This window comes from Culex quinquefasciatus, chromosome 2 (genome assembly GCF_015732765.1).
Source record: "Culex quinquefasciatus strain JHB chromosome 2, VPISU_Cqui_1.0_pri_paternal, whole genome shotgun sequence".
Lineage (NCBI taxonomy): Eukaryota > Metazoa > Arthropoda > Insecta > Diptera > Culicidae > Culex > Culex quinquefasciatus.
In genome coordinates, this window is record NC_051862.1 from 41,805,002 (window position 1) to 41,829,452 (window position 24,451).

The window sequence follows — 24,451 nt, forward strand, 5'->3', positions numbered from 1 at the left end:
AAAATGTTTTCAAAACTTTTAAACCAGGACTAATAATTCAAACGGGCGTGATATTGAATATTTGGCCCTTTTAAAAAAATAGTATTGATTTAAATTTTTTGAAAATATTGTTTACGAAAAGATCGGAAAATTTTACGAATGTTTCAAATTTTAACATTGTAAAACGGACCATTAGTTACTGAGATATTGACGTTAGAAAATGGTACGTTGTTTGGGAGAGACTTGAAAAACATCAATTTTCATGTTTTTAGACCTTTGCATGGCAATAGCTCAGCAACTAAGGGTCATATCAACAAAGTTCAAAAAAGAAAAATATAGAGAATTTTCTCAGCTTTTCAAAAATAGTTTTTCAAAGGTGCACAAACATGGGCACCCATTTAAAAAAAAAATTAACTGCTACTTTTTTCAATAAGGTAACATGAAAAAACATGAACATGAAACATGAAAACGGTGCACTTTATCAAAATTTCACTAAAGTACTTTTTAATTGCACATTCAATGTTACATCGAAAAAAGAAGTTGAAAATTTTTTGCGTCTAATATTTCAATTTATTGAAAAAATCTATTTTGATTTAAAAAATCATAACTTGGCCAAAGTTTTTTTGCACAACCTGGAAATTTCTGAAAATTTGGCATTTGATGTCCTTTTAAAAATTGCTTTTTTTTGCAATTCAAGTTTTTGTGACAAAAAGTAAAATTAAATATCATCAAAAAAAATTATACCGTGTACCATTTTTTTCAGTGAAGTCCTCATATCAACAACTTTGCCGAAAACACTAAATTGATCAATAAATCCTTCAAAAGATACAAATTTTTGAGTTTTCATTTTTCATTTTTGTATGCCCAAGCTGCCAAATTTGTGTGGCAAATTATTTAGACAAACTAATGATGCAAAATTGCTTCTTTGGGCATACCAAAGGCATCAAAATAGTTTCAGCCAGATTAAAAAATACAAAAATACAAAAAATCGAATGATTGAAATCTTAGAGAATTGCTCAGGTTGAATATTAACTTTTTTTTAAATAATATTACATAATTATTGTGTAAAATGTGAACCTGATTAACATTCACCAGAAGCTGATGAAAATTCATCATTTTCTGATTTAAATAATATTACACTTTTTTTGACACACAATCTGTCACCATTTACTGATGGATATTACAACCATTTTTTTTTTCTGTGTAGAATGGAAATAAAAAGTTTATTTATTCAATCTAAAAATGTCCTTCAAATTGCACTAGCTTGAAAAACAAAAAATATAATCCCATTTTGATGACAAATCTCATCAATTAACACACACATACTCACAAGCGCGCACGCAATCACATTCAGTCCTTCATAATTTACATGAGCCCACTTTTATTTTTTTTTGCCGTTTACAAATGTCACCCAAAAAAAAATTCAATTAGGACTGCCACGCAATTCCCTCGCTCCAAATTGGCCACAGGTAACCCACAGCAAAAAAAAAAAAATGAAACCCACTAGTACGTGTATTAGGCGGTTAAAGGTCCCATTTTTGAGCCGTAATTTTTGCGCTAATAACACTCACCGTAAGTTAAAAATGGCTCTAGCCCCGCAGCGGCAGGGTGAGTGCGTATAATTTTATGTACTTTACTTAAAGGGTGAGGCAAACTGGGGGGAGTAACATTACTCAGTGGGGACTTCTTTCAGGCGAATGCGACTTGATTACAACGAGCGGTATGAATTTGAACGGGTTTTTTTCGGAATAAAATTGCGATCGTTAAGTACTAATTAAAATGTTGTACTTCGTGTATCAGTTCCATCGATAGACAGATACAAGCTGAGGTTTGACAGGCTTCACACCCTTAACATGCTTACGAAAATCTTCCCAGCAAAAAACACTCAAAATAGAGTTGCAAAATCTACCATGTTTTATTTTTCTACTTTCTGCTTTAAGAGTTACATTTGGGTGTAACTCAAGTTGCAGTGATTGATAAGTTCCTTGTCTGAAATCAAGCAGATATCGTGTAAACTGTCTAGCCTGGAATGTACCGAAAAATAGAACCAGTTGAATGCAAGGGTCTTCGTCATACATCAGTAAAGTTAGCTATAAAAGCATACCAGACGAAGAACTCGAGTCAGTTTCGTGTAATTTTGTGGAAGAAGTAGTCAATTATTTGACGATGAAAGTAATTCTTTTGATGGTGTCCACCCTAGTGGTGGCCATCCAGGCCGAGACGAAGATCTGTACGACCGATCCCAGGTGTACTACGGATAAGCTCAACCAAAAACTCCTGCCACACACCGAATGTGGTCAATTCCTGAGGTGTGAAAGCGGCAAGGCCTGCCTGTACAACTGCCCTACCGGATTACACTTCAACACTGCGACAGGATCGTGCGATTGGCCACACCAAGCCTGCTGTGACCCCAAGCAGCCCTGTGTTCAGGAATCGCTGCCTCCTTCGATTAGTGTCCCAGCTCCGTCACCGGTTCTGATGCCGCCGTCAACGGATGTCGTTGTTCCACCGCAACCCCCATCGTTCCCACCTTCTCCTTCGTTCCCACCATCCCCGTCATTCCCACCTGCACCTTCGTTCCCACCATCCCCGTCAATCCCAATTCCCCAACCTCCCTCCTTCCCACCTTCCCCGTCAATTCCTCAACCCCCGTCGTTCCCACCCTCTCCTTCCGTTCCCATCCCGCAACCACCCTCATTCCCACCTTCTCCGTCCATTCCAATTCCCCAGCCTCCTTCGTTCCCACCTTCCCCCTCAATGCCCGTCCCACAGGCTCCCTCATTCCAACAGTCTCCCGCGTTTCAGTATCCGTCAAACAACTGCATTGGATGGATTTGCGGGTAGAGCGGATCCTAGTTCTCAAGTCCAACAGTTGAGAACAATAGAGTAAAGTGTCAAAAATAGTGTAACGTAGTTAGAGAATGCTTCCACACGAAAAAAAAGCGCATGAATAAACTTTGAATCGTTTGAAATACAAACAATGGAATCTTTATTCAAACAAAAAAGTCCAAACTTGTCTACCTGGATCAGTTACAACCTAACACTCGAAAAGTAGTTCAAACGAATACAGCATCAGATTTTCAGAATTGCTGTATTTGTTTGATCAACCTTGAGCGAGTCCCATAGAAGTTCTCAATCCAGATGACAGTTCTCAAACGTAATTGAGGCCGTGGAAATTTTCCCTTATCCCCTTAAAAAACGGAGCATCAACACGTCCCGCCTTCCAAATACTATTTGCTTGTCCCTTGGTACGCGGTGGAGATGGGTTTTATTCCCAATTATCAATTCCTAAGCAAAGAATCATCACATTAACATGACGAAATCTAGTCTGCTATCCACTAAAATCACCGCAAAACAATACTTTAAGAAATGACAATCTATCTGAGCTGATCAAAATGTCAAATTTCATCATTTTGGAGTTTAGGTTACCGTAATGTTGATTGAAGTTCAAAAAGAAAAAAAAAAAAGATTTCAAATCATTGACCCAGAAGTTGGATCAAAAACTATGGAGCTGAGTTTTATGGAAAGTTTTACAGTTGTGCTTAAACAGCCCTTACTAAATTTATAGTAAAATTTACTGATTTCAAAATATTGAAATTACTAACAATGAACGTTATTATCAAACCATACATAAAAATCCAGTCAGAAAATATTGCCAACATTTAGGGCATTTCAACAATTTTTTGGTATTTTGTGAGAAAAGACAAAAAACTTGAAATAAGAGGCAGTTTTCGATTTTCTAGCTTGACATCCGAATTACAATGATTGTAAATCAAAGTTTGGTGAAATCCTTCAATAAAATCAAACACTGCACCTATTGCAAATATAATAATTTAAAGGGAAAATAGCAATTCTCTACGCAATCGGCCGATTTCGATCAATTTAATTTTTTTATATTTTTTGGCTCAAACTTTGTGGGGGCATCCCCTATCACCAAAGAAGTAATTTTGTGTCATTGGTTCACCCACAGAGAAAAAAACGATGGTTATATTCAGCAGAAAATGATGACAGATTTTGTGACAAAACAAATGATTAATTTTACCTCTGAAAATGATGAATTTTCATCAGTTTTTGATAAATACTCATCATAAATACTCATCACATAAAAGAGGTAATATTCAACCAAATTTTCAACCTTCCAAAATTCAACTTTTTTTCTGTGCATACAAATCTCCATACAATTTTGACAGCTGTTCATACAAAAATCTTCGAAAATCTGTAACTTGTTTTTTTATTGATTTGGTGTCTTGGGTAAAGTTGTAGGTTTTGATGAGGACTATTTATAAAAAATAGGTACACGGAAAAAATATACTTTTTAAATAGTGTCCATGATCCTTGATTTTTTTTTCGAAAAGTTCGAAAAATTTCCTACCATTTCGTCTATGAAACATTGATGAGAATTAGCGGATTGAAGAATAAAAAACAGGAAAATTGATTTTTTAAGTCTCACCCAAACAACACTCCATTTCCTAATGTCAATATCTCTGCTACTAATGGTCCATTTTTCAATGTTAAAATATGAAACATTCGTGAAATTTTTCCAATTTCAAAAGGGCCTAACACTCAATATTACGCTTTTTTGAAATGTTAGTCCTGATTTAAAAATCAAAATATTGTTTTCAAATAGATCAGAAAATTTTTAGAATTGTGGTCCAATCTTCAATGTTTCTTCGACGTAGGAAATTAATTGAACGCTTAAAAAAATATTTTAAGGAGTAGAGAACCATTAAAAAATCATCAATTCAAAAAATAAAAAATAAACTGAATTGAACTCAGAATGACTATATTTTGAAAACGATGTACTTAATCAAAACATTTGTAAAGCACTTTTCGATTGAAAATTCGATTTTACTTTAAAAAATTATTTAAAAAAATTAAATGCTAGATTATTTGTTTTAACAAAAATCATTGTTTAAAAAACATCTTAACTCGTCAGCAAATTTTTGGTCCTTACTTCTGAATGGCTTAAAAAGCGGGGTTTTGTCCCCTAAAACATTTAAAATAAAAATCACCAATTTATTCTGTGCACCTATTATTTTTCTGAATATTGTTATCAATACCAACAACATTGCCGAAAACACCAAATCAATAGAAAAAAAAAATCTTGAAAAGTTACAGATTTTCGTATGAAAAGCTGCCAGCTTATTTTTGTATAAACAGCTGCCAAAATTGTATGGAGATTTGTATGGGAGCAGTTCTCTAGGATTTCGGTCATTCGATTTTTTTTTGTATTTTTTAATCCGACTGAAACTTTTTTGGTGCCTTCGGTATGCCCAAAGAAGCCATTTTGCATCATTAGTTTGTCCATATAATTTTCCATACAAATTTGGCAGCTGTCCATACAAAAATGATGTATGAAAATTCAAAAATCTGTATCTTTTGAAGGAATTTTTGATCGATTTGGTGTCTTCGGCAAAGTTGTAGGTATGGATACGGACTACACTAGAAAAATAATACACGGTAAAAAAATTTGGTGATTTTTATTTAACTTTTGTCACTGAAACTTGATTTAAAAAACACTATTTTTAATTTTTTTTTTTGATATGTTTTAGAGGACATAAAATGCCAACTTTTCAGAAATTTCAGGTTGTGCAAATCATTGACCGAGTTATGAATTTTTAATCAATACTGATTTTTCAAAAATCGAAATTTTGGTCGTAAAATTTTCAACTTCATTTTCGATGTAAAATTAAATTTGCAATCAAAAGTACTTTAGTGAAATTTTGATAAAGTGCACCGTTTTCAAGTTATAGCCATATTTAAGTGACTTTTTGAAAATAGTCGCAGTTTTCATTTTTAAATTAGTGCACATGTTTGCCCAGTTTTGAAAAAATATTTTTGAAAAGCTGAGAAAATTCTCTATATTTTGCTTATTCGGACTTTGTTGATACGACCTTTAGTTGCTGAGATATTGCAATGCAAAGGTTTAAAAACAGGAAAATTGATGATTTCTAAGTCTCACCCAAACAACCCACCATTTTCTATCGTCAATATCTTAGCAACTAATGGTCCGATTTTCAATGTTAATATATGAAACATTTGTGAAATTTTCCGATCTTTTCGAAAAAAATATTTTCAAAATTTTCAAATCAAGACTAACATTTCAAAAAGGCCAAACATTCAATATTACGCCCTTTTAAAATGTTAGTCTTGATTTGAAAATTTTGAAAATATTTTTTTCGAAAAGATCGGAAAATTTCACAATTGTTTCATATATTAACATTGAAAATCGGACCATTAGTTGCTGAGATATTGACGATAGAAAATGGTGGGTTGTTTGGGTGAAACTTAGAAAACATCAATTTTCCTGTTTTTAAACCTTTGCATTGCAATATCTCAGCAACTAAAGGTCGTATCAACAAAGTCCGACTAAGCAAAATATAGAGAATTTTCTCAGCTTTTCAAAAATATTTTTTTCAAAACTGGGCAAACATGTGCACTAATTTTAAAATAAAAACTGCGACTATTTTCAAAAAGTCACTTAAATATGGCTATAACTTGAAAACGGTGCACTTTATAAAAATTTCACTAAAGTACTTTTTGATTGCAAATTTGATTTTACATCGAAAAATGAAGTTGAAAATTTTACGACCAAAATTTCGATTTTTGAAAAAATCAGTATTGATTAAAAAATTCATAACTCGGTCAATGATTTTTGCACAACCTGGAAATTTCTGAAAAGTTGGCATTTTATGTCCTCTAAAACATATCAAAAATAAAAAATTAAAAATAGTGTTTTTTGTAAATCAAGTTTTAGTGATAAAAGTTAAATAAAAAATCACCAAATTTTTTTACCGTGTATTATTTTTTCCAGTGTAGTCCGTATCCATACCTACAACTTTGCCGAAGACACCAAATCGATCAAAAAATTCCTTCAAAAGATACAGATTTTTGAATTTTCATACATCATTTTTGTATGGACAGCTGCCAAATTTGTATGGAAAATTATATGGACAAACTAATGATGCAAAATGAATTCTTTGGGCATACCGAAGGCACCAAAAAAGTTTCAGTCGGATTAAAAAATACAAAAATTAAAATTGAAGAAAACACAAAACGGCTTCTTTGATGATAGGGAAAGCCCCCACAAAGTTTAAGCAACATAAAAAAATGGTCGAAATCGGCCAATTTTGTGCACAGTCAAAAAAATTGTATTATAACATCAGGAAGCGGTACATTTTTTATGTCAGAAAAAATGTGTTATTTTACCTTTGAAAATGTGTATTTTTACCACATTTCTGGTGTCAATTAACTATTTCAGTCTAAATTAGAGCGTCCAATTTCCCGGGGTTACAAATTTCCCGGGAAAAGGGAAATTTTCAACCAATTTCCCGGGAAAACCCAGGAATTCCCGGGAAATTTGAATTTATTTAAAACTGTTTTGATTTGGGTTCTGCTACAACTAAGTTGTTAAGAACAGCGGCTGAAAGGCTAAAACAAGTGTGAAGATCAATTAACAGCTTAACTGCATATTAAAAAACCATATAACTGCAAGAAAATGTATTTTTTCTAATTTTATAAGCTTCAATAGTACAATAAATCAAAAAAATAATGTCATTTTTTTATTATCAAGGGAATTAGACAGTGAGTAGTGGAACAGCATCTAATTCCGTCGCACCTCTTATGTTGGCAGATCAGCACTTTGACGTTCAATTACAACTCATTGAAGGCGATTTCAATTTAAATAGAGTGATAAATAGCTCAATAAGAAGTGAGCAAGCAAGTTACTTTAAAAAGTTTTGCAAAATTAGTTGTTTAAATAGAAAAAAAAATTGCAAATTGGATGGAGTTAGGAGCGAGTGCTTAAGGTGAAGCCGTTGATCATTTTCGAAGAAAATTAATCAACACTATAAAATATTCTTTATTAAATTCAATTTAACGAATTTTAACACCAAAAGGAATCAGCATGTGCCGGTTGTTGCCTTCTTGAAGCTACTGAAAGAATTTTTGATCTAAATCAAATGTGCTTCAAAATTTATATAATTTTGTGGCGTCCTAGTTGGCAATCATTGATTAATGACGGTTTCTATAACTTTACAAGGAATGGGATAATCGTTACCAAAAGGAATCAGCATGTGTAAGGCACTATTCTAAACAACTTGAAGAAGGAATTTTGTCAAAATATTCAAAGCGACGCAAAATTTATATCTTTGAACGAAAAATCATGACAATGATGGAAGTCTTCACGTTAACCTGCGAAACATACGAGAATTTCCCCTAAAATGAATCCATACTCCACAATCATACAAATTATTTTCTCGCCTCTGTGACCAGTAAAAAAAAGCGTGGTTTGATACAAAAAAAGTTGAAAAAAAAAATGCAGAAATTATGTTTTACATGATTTCTTGTATACCAGGTATTTACCGAATTGAAATAATTCTTCTTGCAGAAAACTATTTAAAAAATCTTAGGATACCAATTTGATTTGCAACTCATTAGATCACGGTAAACAAAAACGTAAAAATTCTCAATTTAATATATTTTTTATGAAGTAACTCCAAATATTCTTGAAAAAGCTTACTTAATTTTCCCGTAGCTTCAAAAATTAATATTATCCGATATCAAAGTGTCTGATAATCTGATAAATTGTATATGAGTTATAAATTAAATTTAATTGAACAAAATCATCTTCATTTATTTATCTCTGAGCATCTAAAACAATGGTTCCAAAATGTGTACTTTTGCTTAAATTTCAAGAATTCCCGGGAAATTTACAAATTTCCCGGAAATTTACAAATTTCCCGGAAAACAGGAAATATATTTTTTCGGGAAATCCCGGGAATTCCCGGGAAATTTTTTCCCGGGACGGGAAATTGAACGCTCTAGTCTAAATTGAAGAAAAACTACATCATATAAGAGGTAATATAGAACCTTCCAAAAGAACACTTTTCAAATTAACATTTGTTTTACTGTGTTGGGAATCGCGCTGAACTTAAGGGTACATAGCAACCAAGAAACTTGTTGTCTTCTTTTTCCAAAATTGTCCAACTAACGGACCCAATCCTGCAACATTCTGATTGTAAAAATAGTCAAACTTTGTTGTGAATAATGCTTTAGATAGTATATAGAGGGACGAATAAAAAATAATATCGATTATTCCCGTAGTTTTTTATATATCTCGAAGCCGTTGCATCATATCAAAAAGTGGTCGTAGACAAACTTGTAGTAAATTTGATAGGCTTTCCGATAAAAATACACTGAAAGAAAAAAAAACACTTAACTTTTATGATTTATTTTTTTAGTATAAACGTTAAATTTGAAGGTGAGCCCACGATTTTTTTTTCGTTCAAAATTTTTGTGAAAATTCACTGATCACTGTCCTAAGTCCAATCCTTGTGAAGTAACAGCGATTTTAAAATTAAAAATGTTGACAAATAATTGTTATTTTTTATGGCTTTTAACATTTTCTATATGACAGACTTGATTTTTCAGTCTCGTGTATATTTTTACCGGAATGCTCGTCCAATTTCCCATAAGATTGTCTCTGACTACTTTTCAAAATTACTCGTTTTTTTTTTTTTTAAGATTTTAGCTAATTTACCATCCAGGTTACTACCATTCACTGAACTAAACTGAAAAAAATAATCCGTTTTCAGTTATGAGCAATGTACAGTCGACTTTCTGGTTGTCAATATCCAAGGGACCTTTTTCTTGATACCCAGCTATGGGAGAGAATCATGGCAACGTCCATCAAACAAAAACAAACTAATGTCAAACACCCTTCAAAGCTTCGCCCGCCAAGAAAAATGTCTATGCAAGCCATGAGAAAGTGAAATTATTAACAACCGGAAGAGATTTTTAAAGCAAACAGAATCCAAGGGACCGTCGAGGAAGAGATCCTTCAAGCAAGAGAAAATATCGAGGAATGAAAATGATTGAAGTATGCAGATTGAAGGGACTGAAGAATTCATCGATAGATGGAGAATTATTGATATTGAGAAGATCGACAGCCAGAGAGTTGACTGTAATTCATTTATATCTGAAAGCCCATACTTCCAATTGAAATGTGGTAAAAGACAATCTTATGGGAAATTGGACGAGCTTACCGATAAAAATATTCACAAGACTGAAAAATCAAGTCTGTCATATAGAAATTGTCAAAAACCATTAAAAACCATTTTTTTTCTACATGTTTATATTTTCACCTTCAAATTGGGCTTTAAAACTGTGTATTTTTATCGGAAAGCCTTTCAATTTTACTGCAAGTTTGTCTTCGACCGCTTTTTGATATGATGCAACGGCTTCGAGATATAGAAATATTTAAATTACGAATTACAAAAATATTTAAAACACTTACGTCTTTCTCAAATGTCTTTATGGAGTAAAACTTGCTCCATATACACAAAAATGGCTTACATAGGCCTAGGATATCATGTCTACAAAGTTTCATTGATATCAGAGAGGGTCGAGAAAGAAGTACCTAAAAAAATCCTGTTTTGGACTGGAATTGCTCTTTTGTATATATTAGGTCCTATAAAAAAGTAAAATTGAGTGTACCCCTCGCTCCTTATGTCAAAGTCCATCTTTGTAAGCGGGATACACTCAATGTTTAGGTACATTTGTTTATAGGATCTTGTACAAAAAAGTCCTGATTTGCTTTTTGACATGACCGACGTGATTAAATGACTGGTTGTTTGTAACTTATCAAAAATACAAGAAATTTTGAATAAAAACTCGTATACTTTTTAAAAAATCTTTGAAGAAGTAGAATTGAAAAATCAAACTTTTTCTAACGAAATCCCCAAAAATATCCACCGCCTTCCACACGCTCTCACTTAATAATGTCATCACATTTGCCCGCGCTCACACGTGGTGGTGGGTGGGGTTAAAGCCCTCTACAAATCCCACACAAAGGTGAGGGGGTGGCCCACGAAATGATGTACACTAATATGTGCGGCACTGAAAGCATTGCGCCCCTGGAAGTTATTCAAAAAAAAAAAAAAAAATAAAACGGAGATCCCCCCTAGCGGTTCTAAAAATGAAAACTCATGGGGAAAAGGTGGAAAGTGGAGTTGAAATGTTGTTCTTTTTCGTCTCGTAACCCTTGGTTCACTGGAATTGTTCGTTTTGTTTTTTTTTGTGAGTTGCGCTGCGTAACAAAAACAAACCAAAAATAGACAGAAAAGCTAAATTTAAGCAACTCATAACGGTTGACCAGCCAGCGCAAACCGCACTGGCCTTTGGCCACACAATTTTTTTTCGTTTGGTCACACACGATGGTGGAAATCCCACAGGAGGTTGACATTTCGTTTTCCGCGTGCGCGCAAATAAAACTCCTGAAACAGTTCACCGAAAATAAGGCTCCCCCTTTAGAGCTGGGAAAAAAAAGTTATTTGTGGGAAAAGTAGGGGAACAGCATCTAATTTCAGCGGGCCTCTAATGTTGGCAGGTCAGAACTTTGACATTCAATTAAAGCTAATTAAAAGCGTTTTCAACTGAAATCGAGTGATAAATAGCTCAATAAGAAGTGAGCAAGCAAGTTTCTATCAAAAGTTTTGCAAAATTAGTTGTTTAAATAGTGAAAATCAGCAAATTGGATGGAGTTAGGAGCGAGTGCTTGACCTGCCAAAAATACGAGAATTTCCCCTATGTAAAACGGCCGGTCCCAAGAAAAATCTTCAGGGCACGGCAAAAAAGGGCTAAAACGAGATGGAAATTCACCCGTTCCGTGCAAGCCTGTGCGTATTGAATATCAAACGTTCCCCCCGAAATTGAAATCGGAATATGGAATGGTAGTATGCCGGGCTGGGAAACAATCGGAACGAATTTTGCGAATCCCAATTCAACCGGAACACACGCGGCACTCGTTCTTCCAGCAGGGTGGCCTCGGGAGCCAGTTGGAGATCAAATAACAGGAAATAGCTTACTTACAAATCGATGATTGTGTGTTTTTTTTTCGATTCTGGGTCCGTTTGATGAAAGTATTGGTTGCTTACCTGAAAATAGAACAGCAGAGAAGGGTTATTTTAGCATGATGATATGAATATGATTATGATAAATATATAAACTTAATCTGAAAATATGATAAGATCACACTTTCGTAACAATCCGTATCAATTTTCACAAACATTTTTATAATAGAATAATTGTGAGCAATTTTCTACGAAATCGGTCTTATTTCTTAAATTTTAATTTTTGCATTTTTTAATCTGATTGAAACTTTTTTGGTGCCTTCGGTATGCCCAAAGAAGCCATTTTGCATCATTAGTTTGTCCATATAATTTTCCATACAAATTTGGCAGCTGTCCATACAAAAGTGATGTATGAAAATTCAAAAATCTGTATCTTTTGAAGGAATTTTTTGATCGATTTGGTGTCTTCGGCAAAGTTGTAGGTATGGATATGGACTACACTGGAAAAAAATGATACACGGTGAAATTTTTTTGGAGATTTTTTATTTAACGTTTCGTCACTAAAACTTGATTTGCAAAAAAACACATTTTTATTTTTTTATTTTTTGATGTGTTTTAGAGGACATCAAATGCCAACTTTTCAGAAATTTCCAGGTTATGCAAAAAATCTTTGAGCGAGTTATGATTTTTTGAATCAATACTGATTTTTTCAAAAAATCGAAAAAAAGTCGCAAAAATTTTTCAACTTCATTTTTTGATGTAAAATCTAATTTTCAATCAAAAAGTACTGAAATGATATTTTGATAAAGTGCACCGTTTTCAATTTAAATCCATTTTTAGATGACTTTCTTGAAAATAGTCGTAGTTTTTCATTTTTTTAAATTAGTGCACATGTTTGCACACTTTTGAAAAAAATATTTTTGAAAAGCTGAGAAAATTCTCTATATTTTCCTTTTTTTAACTTTGTTGATACGACCCTGAGTTGCTGAGTTATTGCCAAGCAAAAACAGAAAAATTGATGTTTTCTAAGTCTCACCCAAACAACACACCATTTTCTTATGTCGATATCTCAGCAACTGATTTTCAATGTTAAAATATGAAACATTCGTGAAATTTTCCGATCTTTTTGAAAAAAGTATTTTCATATTTTAACATACAATATTACGCCCTTTTAAAATGTTAGTATTGGTTTAAAATTACTCAGCAACTAAGGGTCGTATCAACAATGTTCAATAAAGCAAAATATAGAGAATTTTCTCAGCTTTTCAAAAATATTTTTATTCAAATGTGGGCAAACATGTGCACTAATTTAAAAAAAAACTGAAAAACTTCGACTATTTTCAAAAAAGTCACCTAAAAATGGATTTAAATTGAAAACGGTGCACTTTATCAAAATATCACTAAAGTACTTTTTGATTGAAAATTAGATTTTGAAAAATTTTTGCGACCAATTTTTCGATTTTTTGAAAAAATCAGTATTGATTCAAAAAATCATAACTCGCTCAAAGATTTTTTGCACAACCTGGAAATTTCTGAAAAGTTGGCATTTGATGTCCTCTAAAACATATCAAAAAATAAAAAAATAGTGTTTTTTGCAAATCAAGTTTTAATGACGAAAAGTTAAATTAAATATCACCAAATTTTTTTTACCGTGTATTATTTTTTTCAGTGTAGTCCTCATGTCTACAACTTTGCCGAAGACACTAAATCGATGAAAAATTCCTTCAAAAGATACAGATTTTTGAGTTTTCATAAATCATTTTTGTATGGACAGCTGCCAAATTTGTATGGAAAATTATATGGACAAACTAATGATGCAAAAAGGCTGCTTTGGGCATACCGAAGGCACCAACAAAGTTTCGATCAGATTAAAAAATACAAAAAAAAAATTGAATGACCAAAATCTGGGAGAACTACTCTTGTGCTTTTTGAAAAAAAAATTACCACATCTCCGAAAATTTTTTGATATCAGTTGGGCTATTGCAAATATTTTTCAAAGTTTTTGAACAGTCTCACCGTGTAATTAAACAAAACAACATTAAAGATGATTCGTATTTCTCTTATCGCAATATCTTACCCAATGATCAGTCTCCAGAGGGGGCATCCCGAAAGACCGGCCACGACTCGTTAATGATTTCGTCAAATCGAATCCAAGGACATTCACATTAAGTTATACATTTAGCCATCGCTCGCCAATCCACGATCGGAGAGGAGTTGGCCCTCGTCGTCAATCGGCATGTGATTGATTGATTATGTCGTGACGATTTCCAGACGTCCAGGCCGCCGCTTTTCGGAACCGAAATCGATTCCGTGCCTAGCGACTCTTGACGATGGCGGCGGTGACGACGAGTGACACTAATGATTCGTGAAATTAACGAGAACACAAAAATCAACGAGTGTTGATTACAAATTCAGGCCTCTTGTGCTTGCCGGCCATGTGTAAAAGGGATGAATCGATTTTCCACCACCTTTGCACCGAATTTCGATGAATAACGGGTTGTGGTTTCGGGCGAAACATAAAAGTGTATTTAATTAAACGTCCAACACAGGACCACCCGCAAAGTGGTTTGGGGAAAGAATCGATGTCATTTTTTTTTGCTCTTGCCAGCTCAGCTCCGCAACCCCGGGTGTCATATGACATGTTGAAAATGAAACGGATTTATCAAACAGTCTGGTTCATTGTTGTGAACGAGCTGGTCTGCGTTCGCAGGGAGCGTAATTTTAATTATTCATAAAATAATTGATAATATTATACTCCAATTAAATTACCAACTTAATGACCCGGCAAGCCATGTGTGCGTATTTGAGAGATGTGCACACAGATGGACGCCCCCCAAATGTACGCAGAAGGCAGCAGGATCGACCAGCTTAGCAACGACATTTTGCTTGAGGGAGAGTTGGGGTAAGATGAACTACAAGAAAAAATGATTAAACAGTGGCTAGAATTCAGCCAGATAAAATTGTTTAAAAACTATAAATTGTTGGTAGTTTTTCAATCTGAAATTTAAAACACAAAAATATAACAAAAAGTTAACTAAAATACCTAAAATTGTATCAATTTTCATTAAAAAGTAATATAAAAAGTGACTTATGCAACATGATTTCAAAAAACATAAAAATTTAAAATTTTCACTGTTTTTGTTAGATGTTTCAGTGAAAACAAAACTATTTTCATTTCAAAGGCATTTTGACAAGGAAAAATGTGTTGAAAATTTCCAAATCGGATCTCGAATCAGAAATGGCACTGCTATTTAAACATGCAATTTTTATACATTGTAGCTAGGGGCATGTTTTTTTAGAACAAATTGAAGATTTTTCTCAAAACTATTTTTTCATGTTTTGTTTCCAACTACACTCAAACCCCGATGGTTTGACACCAACTGTTGTCAAACGAAAGGGGTCACTTTTTAGTTTGACACCCCTTTTACACGGAGTTCACGCACATTATCAAACGTTTGTTTTGATAGTGTGCGTGAGCGGTGTGTAAAAAGTGACAGTTCGTCACTTTTTAGTTTGACTTTGACCAACCAACGGGGTACAAACTAAAAAAGTGTCAAACGAAAAAGTGACCAACCACCGGGGGTTGAGTGTATCAATAAACTTTCTTTGTAAAAATATGAAATATTTTGCTGTCTTTTCTATTTTTTTTTCCAAAAAATTTGTAGGGAAAGAATTGCTTTTTTATGTCTTTCGGAAGAAAAGAAAATCCCTCATTTAAGCTATGGCTGAAAATGATCAAAATTTGCCTGCAAATCAATGAGTTAAAAAAGTAAAAAAAAAATATGGTCAAACAATTGCTTTTTTTTTATTCTGTAAAAAGCGGTTAGGCAAATTATTGGAAATGAAATGTTCTCTTGATTTACTGATCACGATTTATTTCCAATTCTTTTCTTCTTCATGGCAGTAACGGCAGGGTGGCCACTCAAATCCCATTTTCGAATTCCCTTCTTTTTCCCGATTGAAAATGATTGCGAAAACTTTTCATGAAAAAGTGGCATGTACCTCTGAACATAATTTCTTAATAAATTTATGAAAAAATAAACTTTTTACAATTTTGTGTTAAAAATACAAACTTAACATAACATTTATTTTAAAAAAAGCACTTGAGGCATGGAAGCTTTCCTAATTTCCACAAAAGGAGAAACATTAAACAGTCAGAATAGCAAAAAGTTGAATTAACTAAATTTTAAATTTTATCATTATTTTTGTTTTAAAAAAGCGTCTGAGGATAGCTTTATCATCGAAATCTCGAATAGCTCACGCATTTTTTTACTTGTTTTCTTTTTAATGAAGTGTATTTGATATTTAATTCTAAAAATCCTTGTAGACTTTCAATTTGTCAGTATTTTAATGTTTTTAAATTTAATTTCAATGAAAAATCCAGTTGAATAAGAAGTCGATTTTAAATTTTATGCGAAATTATTGAAGAGACTAAAACGTCTTCAATTTGTATCATTTATATTATTTAATATTTTCAAAAAAGCAAGAAAGTGTTCCAAAAGTTTTTCATTAAACATGAGAAACGTTTGGATTCCATTTGCTATTCAAGTTTTTCCGAGAAAGGAAAATCAACTTTATGTACAATTTTGAACCCAAACTGATAGAAAAGTTTATGGGCTTGGAGTGCCAAAAGTATTTGCATAGCGGGCCAAATTTGAAGCTGCCATGAGATTGCGAGCCTAACGTGAAAAGTTGGTATAAAAAAAAATTAAGGTTACATTGTTTCAATCTTCAAACTGAATAATACATCAATCAATTGATTTAAACAAAAGCCAGGAATTTTTTGGACGTTTTAAATAGTAAACAACAGAAAATTACATTTATGAAACAGTTTTGTTGAAAACACGTCCAATCAATCAATTCAAAATTCAGATCAACAAAAACAAAATTAATATATTAAAATAGTGAATGAAACCTTAAATTACAACATTTGATATTACGCCCTATCGAAATGTTAGTCTTGATTCAAAAAAATCCAAATATTGTTTTAGAAAAGATCGGAAAATACCACGAATGTTTCATGTTTTAAAAATGAAAATCGGACCATTATCATGTTTCTTTTTTTTAAGCAGCTGTATTTCAGCAACGAGAGGTCCAATCTTCGATGTCTGTTAGACAATTTCATAACAAATTTTCTGAACTTTAAAAAAAATTAGAAAAGATGGTCACTATTTTTAAAAATCGAAAAACTGCAAATATTTCATTAAAATTAAACTTTCAGTGGCTTTATCTTGAAAATGGAGCACTTTATCTAAAAATGTGTAAAGTAGCTTTCGATTGCAAATTCAATTTTACATAAAAAATTAAGTTAATTTTTTTTAGTGTAAAACTGTTTTATTTTAAACCACTTTTTTCAAAAACTTATAACTCAGCGGCAGATTTTATAACCATGTCTCTCTATGGCTTGAAAGTTGCGAGTTTTTGTCCCCTAAAACATATCAAAAAATCTCGAAAATAAAAAAAAATACCTATTTTGGGAAATTGAGTTTGTGTGAAAAAAAGTTTATTAAAAATCTGGAATTTTTTTTTCATGAACCTTTTTTTCTCAAAAGTCCTCAACAATACCTACAACTTTTCCGAAGACACCAAATTGATCAGAAAATTCAGTCAAAAGTTACAGCTGTTTTAATATTTACAAACCATTTTTTTATGGACAGCAGCCAAAATTGTATGGAGACTTCTATGGGTGAACCAATGACACAAAATAGATTCTTTGATCATAGGGAAGGCGCCCACAAAGTTGAACTAAATAAAAAAAATAGAAATGGTCTAAATCGGCGGATTTCGTAGAGAATTTCTAAAATTCCCGACAATTTTCCTTTTTTTTATTTTGTGGATTTTGGCGAATTCCAGACTTTTTCCCAATTTCCCAACTTGAGTGGCCACCCTGCACTTACAACACCAAGTCAAATTAATGAAAATTATTGATTTGCAGTTCAATTGCTGCAATACAAACAATGCAAATGTTTTGGAAACAAAATCAAGACGGCAGTAGATGAAACAGTAATGAAAATGATGAAATTCAATTTTGATAGAAAATTTTGGATTGTAATATTGCTAAAATTGCTCTGTCTTGCCAATGAAGTGATAAAAAAAATTATTATTCAAAAAGTCAAAAAAAAAATAGCTGGAGATTTCCTACAAGATAACATTATTGTTTTGGGCAAATTTATTTAGTTAGTTTTGATCTTCAAAAAATCCATGCGAATAGCTATGATTCAATGTGAAATTCGGAGCAATTTAGACCCATTTGTCAATGTTTTAGAACAAAACAAGATATTTTCTATGAAACAAGCCATTTTTCAGTAAATCATAAACAGCGATTTCTAGTTTTTTGAAATTTTTGTTCCTGTGGCAAAATTTTATTGAAATCCGGATGAGACCAAAGCTTTCCACAGCTTTGCATTTTTATTGGGACACCCTAACCCACATTCCCCTAATCGAAACCATTCGACACTAGAACACTTTTGCCGGTCGGATGCCTTCGACTATGACGGTAGTCCTACGGCTGCAGGCCGCAAATCCGTTCCCATTTAACTAGATTTCAGATTCAGCCAAAACCCTGCCCGATGTGTGCGACAACCATTCCAGAGAGCTGCCAGCCATAGGTCAGTGCCAGCCCATTCATGAGATGAACTAGTGCCACGCCACCAAAACAGAACAGCATCGAATCCCCAGCACTCCAATTTGGTCCATTTTCATCTGTTTGGCGAAAGGGCGCGCGGTGTGGCGGAATCGACTTGGTCCGAATCCCAGCAACAAATTACGCAAATTCGTATTTTATGCATCGCGAAACTCGTCGTCTAATATATCGAGCTTCCGGTTGTTGTTGGTGGCCGAGTTTGACCTCCGGAAGCTGCAGAATTTCCGCGCGATGATGCGGTCACGGGCCACAAATTTCAATTTCGTCACCGTCGTCGTCGATGTCGTCTTGACCCGGTGACGGAGTGTAGAGTGTGCGGATGTTTCCTTGCCTGCACTTTGCGCTACATTTTATGATTCGCGACGACGGCGAGCAACGAATCGTCCGGGAATGCAAATTACTATCGCATTAATGCATTTTCGGGGGAGACTTTAATCATTTTTCGGCTGCTGGATCAAATGTAGAGAGGTGTTTTTTCTATTTCGTGAAAGTTGTTTTTTCATTAAATTTGCAACAAAATATTGCAAATAAATTTTGCAATGTTATGTGCCACAATGAGATTCCGTTGACGTACAAGAAAACTTTTAATTTCGTCATTTCCATACATCCTTGAGCCATACTACTTGCTTGAATAAACTATCAAAACAGTATTGAACTTCCATCCCCTGCTTCCATCAAGTACTTCCAACCACATGCCTCTTCCAACACAGTTGATAGTCTTTGCTCGCATTTTTCTTTCCGCAAACTTACTCTATTATCATGTAAGTTTATGGCATTCATGGAAAATTGATACTCGCAAAACTGAAAACTTTCACACCCAATTCCAGCAGCCTCAAACTTTCAAGCAACACGTGACACTCGCTTCCCTTATCCTGCTTATTTGAAGGAGCCTTGTTTAGGGCAGGAAAGTTACACGGATTTTAGCCTCATCTGTGTATCGAGATTCAATTCTGTGTACTGATTCCCAGTACTGCGCGCCATTTCAGGACAAATACAAATGTGGCACATGTCTTTGGGGGACCGCCATTTGTGATACGATTTGACTCGAGGTTGGAACGGGGTTGAATCTCTGTTACCATCAGGAGCTGTGTATTATTCCCAGCAGTGGGGGATACTTGGAAAAATTTGACTAGCTCTGGTTTAGGATGGTTTGACAAGGTAAAAATTGATTTTTGATTTGAGATTTGGGTAATTCTCGACCAACTCACATGAAATCGGCAAAAGATGCCCCGACCCCTTTTTGATTTGCGTGAAACTTTGTCCTTAGTGGTAATTTTTGTCCCTGATCACGAATCCAAGGTCCGTTTTTTGATATCTCGTGACGGAGGGGTGGTACGACCCCTTCCATTACTAAGCATGCGAAAAAAGAGGTGTTTTCAATAATTTGCAGCCTGAAACGGTGATGAGATAGAAATATGGTGTCAAAGGGGCTTTTATGTAAAATTGGACGCCCGATTTGATGGCGTGCTCAGAATTCCGAAAAAAACGTATTTTTCATCGAAAAAACACTAAAAAAGTTTTAAAAATACTCCCATTTTCCGTTACTCGACTGTACAAAATTTTGGAATATGTCATTTTATGGGAAATTTAATGTACTTTTCGAATCTACATTGACCCAGAAGGGTCATTTTTTCATTTAGAACAAAATTTTTCATTTTAAAATTTCGTGTTTTTTTCTAACTATGCAGGGTTATTTTTTAGAGTGTAACAATGTTCTACAAAGTTGTAGAGCAGACAATTACAAAAATGTTGGTGTATAGACATAAGGGGTTTGGTCATAAATATCACGAGTTATCGCGATTTTACGAAAAAAAGTTTTGAAAAAGTTACTTTTTGAGTTTCTTTTTGTTTCGTCGTCCGTGTTTGTCGCGGGTGACCATGAACGGCCATGATCGATGACGACTAACTTTTTCAAAACATTTTTTCGTAAAATCGCAAAAATTCGTGATGTTTACAAGCAAACCCCTTATGTCTATTTATCAAAATTTTTGTAATTGTCTGCTCTACAACTTTGTAGAACATTGTTACACTCTAAATAATGACCCTGCAAAGTTAGAAAAAACACGAAATTTTGAAATGAAAAATTTTGTTCTAAATGAAAAAATGACCCTTCTGGGTCAATGTAGATTCGAAAAGTACATTAAATTTCCCATAAAATGACATGTTCCAAAAATTTTTACAGTCATGTAACGGAAAATGGAAATTTTTTTAAAAGTTTTTCAGTATTTTTTTCGATGAAAAATACATTGGATTGCTAAATGGATTTCCCCCCACCACGGAAGAAAAATCCGCCACCAAAAACGCAACCGAGCGGTTATGTTAGGTTATGTTGGTGCGTAATCCCTAAAATATGGAAATCCAATTTTTTCCCGGCCTGGACGGCATTTGGGTGGGCAAAACTGCACCCACCGACCCCGGTGGGTCGTAAATCAGAAGGGGATTACTGTATCAAAATGTAGCCAGAGCAAACGAACCAGGAAAAAAAATCCTGCCCGGTCGGCCACTTAAGTATGAAATACTGTAACGGAAAAGCCCCGAACGTGGCCGCGAATTTGTAGAGGGCCCGAAGCCCACACGGTTCACCACCAGCACCAAGATGGCGAATAAATGTTGTTTGGTTTCTCCGCTCGGACGCTTATTTACGACGTCGAGGTCATAATCGGACCCAAGGTTTTGATAAAGTGGTGGGAACTTTCCACCGCCATCGTGACCATCGTGGGTTCCGCGCTAGATGAAGTTTATGGTGCTTTTCTAGTTGATTGGTTTTTCGGTTAGCTGTGGTGGCGGTGATGGTGATGGTGTAAGGTTAGAGAAGCGTTTTTCTACTAATAAAGTATGTTAGCAACCATCTTATAGTTTTTACCTAAAAGTTATTTTTTTTATTATCTGATATGGGGTCATCTATAAAGCTCGATTTCACTATTAGCTCGAATGCTGCTTAATGATTTTCAAAGATATTTATCTGAAACCTGTTATTGCAAGCGCTCTACCCAGTAGCATCATAATTATTTGACACTTGTGTAACCAAAGTTCATCACAGAACCAGCTCTATTCAATAAACTTCCCCCGCGGAAATCAATTCCATCACTGGTAATTACTTTGCCCCTGATCACATTTCGACTGACGGCGACCGGTGTGTGGGTGTGAGTCGAGCCCACTCGGTAATTGGTTCGAATGATCCCCTGAAGAGTCGAGGAGTCCTGTCCCAGACAAGGGACTCACCACTTCTCTGTTCCTGTGCGACTGAAATGGGATATTGCATCGCTGGATAGAGAGTCACATTAGCAGCAGCAGGACGGAGTTCAGGACTCCCGTGGCTCAAGTGACGCCCATCAAAATTAAATTGTGATTTCTGTCCGGGACAACACTCCACAATCCAGCATGATATGGGTTGGGTTTGCCATGGGAGTGGGGTTAAATACAGTCCCCAGAGGGGGGCTAATGATATGATTATACGCACACACGTGTCCCATCGCAAATGATGGCCGTCACGATTGGCTTGGGTTTCAGGCCAGACTCTGGATGTTGTAATTGGAAATGCTGGAGTGACAGCAATCGTGATGAAGAGCAGGGACAAGTGTGCCGTTTGTCTTTCAGTGATGGAGTATTTTTTTGACTCACACTCGTAACCCCATGCATTGGTTAAAAAGGAAAATATATGAAGTCTTACGTCAAAATCATCTACAACGCTGTACTTATGCAGCTTTGTATCGGAATTTATTGCTGAATTACATTTTATTTTATGCTACCGAAAAATCAAAGACAAACACTGTCAGCATCATCCAGAGGTAGATAAAGTAACGTTTGTGATTAAAATTTGATAAAGTGCACGATATTGGTGTTGGAGAAAATAGAGAATATTTTTTTAATTTTGTTTGACATTTTGAGAATGACCTACCAATGAATAAAATTTAGGAGAATTAGTATTTTTTAAATCATCACTAAGTTCTACTTTATCAATCAATGATATCTTGGAAAATTCCGAAGTATATTTGTAACTTTTTTCTTAAATTGATTTAGTTTGAATAACAAGCGGTTGAAAGTAGGACGTCCAATTATCTTGGGTTTTGAATTTCCCGGTAAAAGAGAAAAATATTTTTGAAATCACAGGAATTCCCAAGATCCCGAGAAATTTTTAAAAAAGAGTAATAATATCTCTGTTTTTATTATAATTGTCATATTTTTCAAACTGAAAATCATAGTTTATCACTATTTACTGGTGATAATCTACACTTGAATACAAACAAGATTAGCAGTTTTTAGATAGCTTGAAAGATTTTTTTGTTCTTTGTTGTGCTTTGGTTTTTAATCTATCTATCTATCTATCTTTTAATAACAAAAAAATCATAACGGCGAATAACAAATCTTGTTATGAATAACATAAAATGTTATTGGCCTAGTATTTTCTAATATCAAAAAATGTTATTCCCAAGTTATTTCCGTCTGCTCGGGTACGCAAATATAAAAACGAGTCAAATTTAAAAGCTGTCAATGCCAAACTTATGGGAAATTTGACGAGCTTTCCGGTAAAAATATTTTTGAGACTGAAAAATCAAGTCTGTCATATAGAAAATGCAAAAAACCACCAAAAACCTACTTTTTCGACATTTTATTTTTTAAACCGCTGTATCTTTCCAAGGATTGGACATAGGACAATGGTCAATATGACAACTTTTATTTAAATTTTCTGGCAAATCGATTTCCATTATCGGTTTTTTTTTAATTTTGACGTTTAGACCACTTTTGAAAAGAACAGTTTTAGTAAATGATTTTTGTATTTTTTTTTCATCACTTTTATATTTGACTTTTATACTTAAAAATCAAAAAATGTCATAAAAGTGGCGTGTATTTTTATTTCAGTGTGTTTTTTTCTTCTTCTAAAAGCCCGTTGAATTTCCTACAAGTTTGTCTTTGACCCATTTTTTGATACCATGCAACGGCTTCGAGACACAGTAATTTTTAAATTGCAAAATACAAAAATATTTAAATAACTTACGCCCTTCTCAAACGTTTGTTTCGATTACAATTGGCTTCATATACACAAAAATGGCTTCTATAGGCCTAGGATAACATGTCTACAAAGTTTCATTGAAATCGGTACCAGAATAATTCCTGATTTGAGCCGGAATTGCTCAAAACACTATTTTTGTTTTTGCTGTTTTTCTGAAAATTCTAGTGAGGGCTTAAAATCTCTGACCGAGTTTTTAGTTTTTTGAAAAATAGTGATATTGTTTAAATATAAGTGCTCTTTTTCCATTTTTTAAAGGTTTATACCCATGTTTTTAGTTAAAACCCATATTTTCCCCAAAATTTGGTTTTATTTTTTATTTTTATTAATAAGATTTTTAATTGCTGAGATATGACCATGCAAGAATAAAAAAGGAAAGTGACAATTTTGTGAAGTTTTCGACATTGAAAAAATAATAATTACAAAATTTCATAATCAATATTTTTATTGATGAGCTAAAAATACTTCTTTGTGACATTTTTAAATTAAAATAATTTTACATATTTCAAATAATTTTTATGAAAACAAGCAACTTTGTCACTTTCAAATCATAGCAAATCGAACCACTAGTTCTCGAAATATCGGTGATCAAAAATCATGTCCGCATCCCAACTAAAGACCGTATCAACAAAGTAAAAATAAAGTGTAGAGCATTTTCTCAGCTTTTCGAAAATATTTTTGTTAATTGAGCTTTCATGGTCACTTTTAAAACGACTTTTCACAAAAAAGTAATCGTTAAATGGTTATAACTTGAAAACCAAACACTTTATCAAAATTTCACTTAAGAACTTATTGGTTGCAAATTAAGGTTAACATTAAAAATATAATATTTTTTCACGTTTAGGCCGTTGCAAATATTTTTCAAAGTTTTTGAAGGGGAGGCCCATCAAAATCGGTCCGAAAAATCAGGGGGGGGAAGAAAATAGAAGTCTAGACAACTGAAAACCATTAGAAATGCATTTTCCTGCT

At 33.8% G+C, this 24,451-nt stretch overlaps 2 protein-coding genes across 6 annotated transcripts in view; one reads left to right on the plus strand and one right to left on the minus strand.

Moving 5' to 3' along the window:
- Positions 1–24,451, minus strand: part of LOC6052726 (exostosin-1) — a 402,218-nt gene that overhangs the window by 258,148 nt on the left and 119,619 nt on the right. The gene's annotated exons all lie outside the window — the stretch shown is intronic.
- LOC6052725 (vegetative cell wall protein gp1) lies at positions 2,094–2,960 on the plus strand. The gene has a single exon (XM_001868914.2). It carries the CDS (start codon positions 2,146–2,148, stop codon positions 2,821–2,823), a length of 678 nt encoding a protein of 225 aa, XP_001868949.2. The 5' UTR covers positions 2,094–2,145; the 3' UTR covers positions 2,824–2,960.

What these genes read in the sequence shown, in the direction of transcription:
- LOC6052725 (XM_001868914.2), top strand. Translation starts at nt 2,146, where the DNA reads ATGAAAGTAATTCTTTTGATGGTGTCCACCCTAGTGGTGGCCATCCAG.